Source organism: Scardinius erythrophthalmus (assembly GCF_964197995.2).
Source record: "Scardinius erythrophthalmus genome assembly, chromosome: 6".
Lineage (NCBI taxonomy): Eukaryota > Metazoa > Chordata > Actinopteri > Cypriniformes > Leuciscidae > Scardinius > Scardinius erythrophthalmus.
The window spans coordinates 3,767,267-3,776,897 of record NC_138226.1 but is presented as its reverse complement, the minus strand read 5'-3'; the positions used below and the strand labels follow the sequence as shown (position 1 = coordinate 3,776,897).

Genomic DNA, 9,631 nt, shown 5'->3' with positions numbered 1-9,631 from the left:
TCAAGGCTTTGGCTTTTTACTGCAGGCTTTGGTCCAACCCTTCTTCACAGGGCGCTTAGACATGCATGATGTTTCCTGTCTCCTGATGCTCAACAGGAAGCGTCACTCACATGAGCTTCTGGCTGGACTCCAAACTAGAGGCCTGCAAAATACTGCTAAAGCAGCATTTAACCCTGTTTGCATGGATTATTATATCTCTTGTAGAATCACTGGCATTCCGAATCAAGCGATAATGTTTGTAAAATTGTGTTAATCTTGATAAAACAATGATTTAATGCCAATTAATAGTAATTTCATACAGATTTGGACAAAAATGTTAAAAGAAGAATAGATTTGAAATGGAGGGCTTACCATTGAAGATGCTCTGGAGGGAGAACTTGACCTTCAGCTTCCAGGTCCCATTCAAAAAGTCTAATCAAAAATGGCACTGTGGTCCTTCACATTTTTGTTTATAACCTTATTATGGCCCTTTTTTGCTGTATCAGGAATAGTTTGGGGGGTGTTTCAAAATTGTTTTACTGTTTAAATTGAACTGCAAAGCCTATAATAGACCATTTTACTTACCCTGCAATTGCTCGGCAAGTTCTAAACGAACATATCTTGTTCTTCCTGCTCAATAAGTGATAATATTCTCTTTTTTTGTAGTCCAAATCAGTATGAAAAGCGAGGGAAATGGCTTCTCAAACAAGAAAAAATGTAGGGCGGGACTTGTTTTTGTCCATGATTGGATGGTTGGGTGGTTGTGGTTTGCTATAGAGGGTTTTCACTACACGTCATCAATCCGGAAGTCGGCCATTTTGGAGGCACTGAACATAAACAATGCCACTGAACTGAACGGACTCGCAAATTTGGCTGATTATTGCTGCTGAAAAATGGTCGTGTTTTGGTCTGTACTAATCGGTCGCACCGGGAAAAAACATTTCGAGTTCTATGGACTGCCGAAAGTTAAAGAGAAGAGTGCAAAAAACTGATGAAAGATGGCGTTTGTGGTTGAGAGAGGCACAGCATCAGCCACATGTGTAAATGAAGCGTTGACTATGGCTAAAATGTTGACGTAAAGTAGTTCACTATGGCTACATTCACAATGTCAGTCCAAATCCGATTATCTTTGTAACCCGTTGGAATATGATCTAAAATGATGTCCACACTGTGTATCGCAACTGTTCTCTTTGACAATATGGCAATGATGTTGCGTTGATGGAGGGGTTTGCATTTGCAATAGAAATGTTGTCTTATTTAAATTTTTCAACATGGAAATGTGTAGCTGCCTTGCTAGACTACTGCGTCTTGAGCCGGGCGTGTCGCGATTTCGGTTTCACATTGCATATTGTTACAGCCCTAATTATTAGAATATAGACATTAAGAGAATAACTTTACTTTAAATACTTTAAACTTTAAATACTTTTACTTTTAATACTTAAAGTACATTTTAAATCAGGTACTTTTTACTTCTTACTTAAGGAGGGTTTTCATTGTGGTACTTTTACTTTTACTAAAGTAAATATGTCTCTGGTTATTTGTACTTTTACTTAAGTACTGAGATTCAGTACTTCCTCCACCACTGCATAAACCACGCGAAATCCGATCAGAGCGTTCAGACTTAAGTGGATTTCCTGATATGTGATTTGAATAGGATTTCAAATCACATATGTATGTAGCTTGAAACGGATTTCATGTGCTTTGTTTGGACTGACAATCTGAACGTAGCCAATGTCGGGATAAGAAATAGAAGGAAGAATTGTAGTAAGGACTAGAGAAGCTAGCTCGTTCGGATCTTTACCACATATTAACTTAAGTTTGTCAATTTTGCACTCTTTCCTGCTTACTAAGTCCTTCTCTATATGATTTCGCAGCTTCCATGTGTTTTTTCCGTGGTTTAGACATCATAAATTAGAGTAACAATGTGTTCATTAGTACATAAACAGCGCAATCCATGCCGTTGTTTACATCCGAGTACCTCCAATATGGCCGTGCATCCAGGTAACTGACCAAATCGTGATGTAGGTGCAAACCCTCTATTGGTCGATCTTGTGTAAGTGACAGGTTGCCCCGCCCTCACGCCAGAGGGAGGGGGAAGTTATTTTGATTAAAGATTACAAGGGCACATTAATTACATATTTTTTATATATAGCCTAATGATGTGCACGGATGGATAGGCCTAAATCATTTATAATAAATGCTGAAATATTCTTTAAAAAACAAGAATTGTCAATTTTGATTTCATAGTGACTAAGATTTTAAGATTTGTGTCAATACAGAAACTGACACAATTGAAACTGAAAAATAGACCCACCCTCAGAAATTGTAAAGACTCAAAACTTTCCCCGGTATCCACTATTTGGTTCATAAACAAGGAGGCCATGACGTTGACCTAGTTCAAATTTGTCATATATATATATATATATATATATATATATATATATATATATATATATATATTGGCCCTATCTCTTATTTTAAAGACTATCGTTAATAATTCAAGATGAGCACTTAGGCCTATATGTATATAGGCTATATAGCCTATTTATACATACATTATGTATGTATAAATAGGCTATATAGCCTATAGCTTATGATTAGCGTATGATACATATATGATGTCTCATTAAGTTAAGCACTTAATATAAGACATTAGAACATTTGTGAATCTATTTTTTACCATCTACTGCAAGATTAAAAACATTTATCACAGAATATGAAATATTCTTACTCTGGTGCTTTAAATACAGCGTTTGGTTGGTGTTTATTAGTCTGTGTTGCAGACTTTTCAGCAGAGTTTGAGTGCACTGAAGGGAGGCTGTTTGCTGTGTTTCGCTCCACTGCAGCTCCACCGCCCACATCCATCCTCAGTCTCCGCTTTCGGACGTCGAGAACAGAACCGGTGTTGATTTTCTCCAGGTTTCAGGTCTGACAGTAGTGACATCCACGTTTTTATTTAACGTTACCGCTAATCTTCATGGGCAAGGTGTGGAGGCAGATGTACCCCCAATATACCTACTATTACCCCTACCTTCAAGCCAAGGTACGAAAATCAGTTTTACCTCTTGTTTGATATCGCTTTTGTTGATGTGACTGGTGTGTACCGTGTTTTATTGGATATTGTCCGTTATGGATCGAGTGACGCTGTAGTAAGTTTGTTGCGTACTTGAGATGATTTTTCGGGCGGACATTTTAAATCGTGTTTTTATCAGATATGAACTGTCAAGTACAGATATAACCTAATCGCTGCTGTTGTGTATGCAGTGCTGGTTTAAACTCTTTGTGGTCGTCGTTTTTTGGCGTTATTAAAGGTTTTGTTCGTTCTCTCTGCCAGTGAATTCCTGTGACGTGACATCGCGCGCTGGCTGAAGTCTGAACTCCAGCACTTGTGTTGTTGTGATCGACTCTCTTGTGAACTTACTCATTTATCATGCTAGTTTTTCCCCTTAAGTATCATTGTTGTGTTTTGTAAGACAACATAATCATAGTTTAATTGTAAAAAGACTGAATGTGTTGTTTGTTTATACACAGTCATCAGTATGTGGTCGACCGATAGGGTGTTTCATATGGGCGATAAGGGTAACCGACATACATTACAATTACAAAAATCAAAACTGCTTAATTTTTAAATTATATATAAAAAATATTTTATTTTTTATTCTGAAAAGGTCTGTTTCTAGTGGCTGATGCAGATATCTAGAGTAGGCTGGTTGATGGTTATATTATAGATAGCCTAATTCAGAATCATAGCTAATGACATAAACTATTGTATTAAAATGTTTAATTAATATGAAATATATTTAATTAATATTACACAATCTAATAAATACTTATTTAAACCATAAATTACTCATATTAAATATATCTCTCTCCCAAATAAAAATATTTTTTTATCCATTGACAAGACTGTTGTTAGAACTGAAAACTTTTTAAGTTCTTCGGCTACTTCATCCAAGTGGTCACTGTCCGATAATCTTTTAGATGGTGAAATAATAGCTGATTGATCAGTCTTGTTCGTCTGTCACTACTCACTATGATATTCTTTTGAATTGTGCAATCTGCTCTATTAATAGTGCAGGCAACTGAATATTTTGAGAGTGTTTGATATTAGCCGATAACCATTCCCAGATCGTTGATGTTTTTTTAGTTTTTTTTAAATTGAGTAAATATTGTTTGAAATAAAGTGTTTTTATTCTAATGCATGCACTCTCCACTTTAGATACCAGCATCTGCCATTAAAATGATATTGGTCGACCAGTAATAAATACTGCTGTTTATCAGACATCACAACTGATCAATACTGGGTGGAGTGTATACGCTGCCTGACTATGGATATGGTACTAATCTGGTTTCGTTTATCAAAGATCCAGTTCCTTCCAAAAACATGTCACATTGTAAAAAGCTTTATGAAAGCATTGATTTATGACATAGAGGAAACATAAATCTTAACCACCAACCATTCTGTCAATCAAAAAAAACTCACAGTTAATGCAGTGGTCACTGTTTGACCTGACTGGTTTGCCTTGTTAATACTGATGTCTGCTGACCGAGTCCTGTGAGTATCAGATCCTGAGCTTTCATGCACTTGTCTCCATTAAGGCCTCATATTTCACTCTTATCAAAGTCAATCTGACGTATTTATGAAGGAAACCAGACTTGATTTTATCCATCGGGAATTGATTGGATTGTAAAAAGTGGATGATAGATGTATTCAGGTGGTTGGAGGCGAGATGCCAAGTCATTGATGATCCAAAATTGAAAGTTGATTCAGATGCATATTGAATGCACATATTGCAAAGACAAAATAGATTTTATAAGCTAATATGCACGGCAGAATCATGCACAATAAGACCAGAAAGATGGGAAAGTAAACAGGATCAATTCTGCTAGATGCTAGGAAGCTTGTATAGTATGTTGACTTTATGTGGGGGCCGACAGTATATACAAAAGCGTCCTGAAACTCCAAATACTGCCGCACTTATACAAGATAGAGTCCATTAACGCTTCATAAACTCTACAATGAAGTGGCCTGAAGAAATAGAGCACATTTTTAGTCCACATCATTCATCCTCCTTCATCTCTTATTTTTTGTAATTAGATTTTCATTTTGTGTTCAGAAAATATATCCAGCGTTTGTTTGTTGGCTGGTTTGCTATTTTTGGACACGTGCCCTTGTAGGAGCTTGGAAGTTGAGATGCTTTTGTAAGATAAGCCTTGACAGGGAAGGGAGGAATGACCTTTTTTATTATTATTACAGCAACTTGATTTCTTTCAAGGCTGGAAGCCAGCAGCTTTTGTCTTCATTTGAAAGGCGGAAAGGTAGAACACATTTATATGGTGCTCTGCTACAGCTTAGCTTAGACAACAACCCAATTACAGCATGTGAGCATATTGATTGTGATTAGCTGTGTAATTGAAGGGTCAATCTCACAAAACCGGTCAAAAACATGGTATAAAATATATTTAGGACCATTATTATTATTTTTTTTTACATTATGACATTATTTTCAATCACATTTCGCACCAAATTCAATAATGTTAAGCATTTGTTTTACAGCCATTTTTTTATTAGGTCTATATTAAATTCATTTATATTTTCATTGAACTGTGCAAATTGCCAACCAGGTACAAATGTCAGTATGGAAATGTAATCCGGAAAGTGTAACAGCACATGCAAAATGTTACATCAAGGAGAAGGAGAAAAATGTACAGTTGTGAAGAATAAGTCTACAGCAATTTATTACCAAGAGATAAGGGGAGATACAGAATACAGATGCGCTACTGTAATGGGAATTATGGGTGAATTTGTGCTTCGTTATCAAGAAAATAATGTCACAATGCAGCAAATGCAAAAAGCTTAATTTCCTTGCAAATGCCTAACGTATTTTTTCCCTATTTAACATGTTTTTGTGAGATTGAAATGTGCTTCCACACATTTTCTTGAGAATGCATGAAATAGACTAGAAATTATGAGAAGCAACTAAACTGTAATAAATGTATTCATGTCAAATTTACAAGTCGAGGGAGACATGCTGTTGCATTATCACCAGTGGTGCATAACTGTTCATTAATAATATGAATAATAATTAAAAAGCGCCAGTTTTTCCACCAGCTCTGAAGTATTTCCATGGCTTGTAGGTGGGCCGGTCGTGTCAACATAAGCCTGTGATCGAGGGGTGGGTTTTAGCACATTAACTGCCATTGGACATTACACACAGAGCCTGCAAACAAAGCCATTGTGAAAGGCCTGAAAAAGCCCTATACAATGTTTACAATACAGTTTGAAGAGTTGCCTGGCAGCGGAATGTACACAATTAACCAGCTCATTATGTGTGTGCCGAGCTGAAAGAATTCCAATTGTTCTCCTATGATAGTCATTCTGGGAACTTTTTGACATGAGGAAAATGAGGGACCAGCTCAACAATAATAACCACCATGGTGGCGAAGCACTCTGCCAAGGGCCTGTCTCACAAACACAGGCGGAGAGCTCCAAAGTCCTTCAGCTTAACTGACAAGGTCAATGAGACCCACACAGACTCGTCTGGTATTAATAGACTTGCTTTGTTACTTTGTGTAAACAGGCAATTCAGTAAATGTGTAAGTAAATATGTGAAGATCGAATGGGGTAGAAAATAGTTTTGCTCAAAGGCTATTGGAGGCCTGTCGAATAGTGCCGGGTTGTGTGAATGTGTGTGTATATATATATATACCGAGATCTGTCAGCTGGTAGAGATTCTGCTAAAGTGGATGATGTATTTGTGTGGGTATCAGTGGACAGGACTATTTTATACCATGAAATGTACAGTTCATATACTATTTTTACATGTGGAAACGATGAAGAAACATGGGGTAAAGCTGAAGCAGCGGGCATGACTGGAGTTCAACGTTCAACTATTTTGTCTATTTTACAGAAAAAATTATTTTGTTCACCAGAATTAAGAGACAGAACAAATATATATATATATATATATATATATATATAAATTAGTGCTGTCAATCGATTAAAGGGATGGTTGGTAATGATTTCACTTTTCTAACTTTAGTTAGTGTGTAATGTTGCTGTTTGAGCATAAACAACATCTGCAAAGTTACAATACTCAAAGTTCAAAGCAAAGGGAGATATTTGCTTTTAAAGAAATTGTTTTTTAAGGACTACAACAAACGGCTGGTAGAGACTACACCACATTCCTCCCAGGTTAGTGACATCACCAACCCTAAAATTTACATAAACCTCGCCCCCAGAACACGATTTATAGATTATCAAGACAGAATATGCTAATCAATGACTAGAAGATAACAACACATAAGCTACATAAACTCATCAACTAACCATTCAGAAATGTTCTGTTGCTTCTACATGTTGTCACTTCTTCTTGAGTCTCTCCATCATTGTCTGACTCCGGTTTGAACATAAAAGGCCCTTTAAAAAATACCACCCCTTTAAAAAAAATTAACTAATTAATCACACATTTTTTCTGTTATTAATCGCGATTTAAAAGTTTTTAATATTTTTATATTGTATTAATTTCACAGTTACTCGTAGAAACAACTTGAAGACAGTATATTATAAACATTTGTTGTAATGGCATTTTTATATGAATAAAGGGCAGTATCACTGATACTAATACTAATGTCACATTTAGCTGTGCCTTTATTATACATGGGCTAAATTTTTTCTATTGGCCCAGTCAGACCGGTTCAGATTTTTACTTAACCTGTCAATGCACAAAAAGTTATTGTTTTTGTTGTTTTTGATTAGATTTCCTGGTAGGTCTAACAGGTAGGAGATATACAGAAATTGAATAAAGTTATCAAACACTTTACAGTCTTCACTGCATAAATTATAAATGAAATATAGATTAATCCTTATTAAAGCTACAAAAGTTATTCAGTCAAGAGCAGTGAGTGATTTTCTCTTTTTCCTTCATTCATTGACTAACATTAATGACAGACGCGGATCTGACACATTTTCTCACAACTCTTGACGTTCATTTAAGACTTAATTTAACTAATTTAAGACAGGATACTCAACAAAATGGGCATTTTGGCATAGTTTAGTGTGGTTTTTGTCTGTTCAAGTGCTGTCTGAAAGCATAACAACAACTGACATCTTTCCCTCAGAGTTATTTACATACACTCACTTTGAGCAGATGAATATTACCAGGACGGCGGGATTATTAATGCTGCATTTGATTGTCTGGTTTTGATGCAAAAATGATACTTCATAATCATCTTTGGATATTCTCTGGAAAATATCTCATCTGTCGTGATTGTTTAGAAATTACATGTGTGGGTTGCAGGAGCGAAATGGTGTTTTGTGTCATGCAAATAAACAAATGATATTAAAGTCATGAATTTTAGGATATCATTTTACTGAATCTCTCTCAGAGCCCCTTTCCAATTCCAATTTAGGGAAAATCAAACACTAAAGGCACGTCCAACATCCATGTCTACACTGGATACATGCCGCGCAATTGGACGAAACTAGATCATTCCCCTTGATATCAGAGAAGCTGTTCACACTCGCAGCATGCCGTGTTATGATAAATAAATTACACGCATAAATTCTGAGCTTTGCACCAAATTATCTTCTGGTCTGCTAATTTCTCATCTTTTTTTTTTGAGTGGTCTACTTATGAAAATAACCTATTCAAAGTCAAAGTAATATTCACTCATTTGAATGTTGCCAAATTCTTGATTTGAGATCATGTTTTTGACCCATTTGAAGTATTAGTTCCCCATTTGTCATTTTCTAAATCTGCCAACAGCCTTGACAATGAATACATTAAATATTATGTAAAATAAGTTGATTTAATTTCCGCATATTTGTGCACATCTCATTAAATTGCATTGGGCCATATTTTAACGATCTGAAACGCAAGTATCAAGCGCGAAACGCAAGTAACTTTGTGGGCGGGTCTTGGGCGCTGTTGCTATTATACCGGCGGGATAAATGACTCTTGCGCCCGACGCAAATCTAAAATGTGTTGGTCTGAAGTAGCTTCATTATTCATAGGTGTGGTTTGGGCGTAACGTGAAATAAACCAATCAGAGCGTCATCTCACATTCCCTTTAAGAGCAGGCGTGCTTGTTCCATGGCGGATTACTATTATAATGGCGGATTTGCCAGGAGCGGTTCACAGCCGAGGAGACCGACGTTCTCGTCAGGGCCGTAAAACACAGAGAAGTGACATTGGGGATGGAGAAACCCACCCAAATTAGCTTCGGTTAAACAGGCGTATAATAATTTGGGTAAATGTGTAAGCTAGATTTATGTATATTTTTTCACATCTTCATGGACACAACAAGATGTTCCCTTGTGTGTTAATATTTTTCCTTGTAATAATGTATGGTTTTCTAAAAATGAGAACTGCTGCGTCTATGTGTAGATGAGATAAGCAAAGTGTATGCGCGTTGTGCACACGCTACATTGATTATGGCCAAGCATGCGCCCTTAAAATAGCATCTGAATAACATGCGCAACGCGCCACTGACTTTAGACTTGATCTTTCCTGGTCTGTGGTGGAATTGTTTTCTAAACCTGCAAAATAGCATGAAGGAACGTTTGCGCCGGAACACGCCTCCTCTTTTCGCTAAACCGCTCCCGGGAGCGCAAGTTCATTCTCTAATTTACCGACGTGCGTCTGTGGAG

General features: G+C 36.6%; 1 protein-coding gene across 1 annotated transcript in view; it reads left to right on the top strand.

Moving 5' to 3' along the window:
* Nucleotides 1-2,728: 2,728 nt before the first annotated feature.
* Nucleotides 2,729-9,631, top strand: part of rbms1b (RNA binding motif, single stranded interacting protein 1b) — an 81,220-nt gene continuing 74,317 nt past the window's right edge. Inside the window, exon 1 of the mRNA XM_081367781.1 lies at nt 2,729-3,022. Within this exon, the coding sequence (XP_081223907.1) occupies nt 2,957-3,022 (66 nt within the window). The 5' untranslated portion in view covers nt 2,729-2,956. The remainder of the gene's footprint in view (nt 3,023-9,631) is intronic.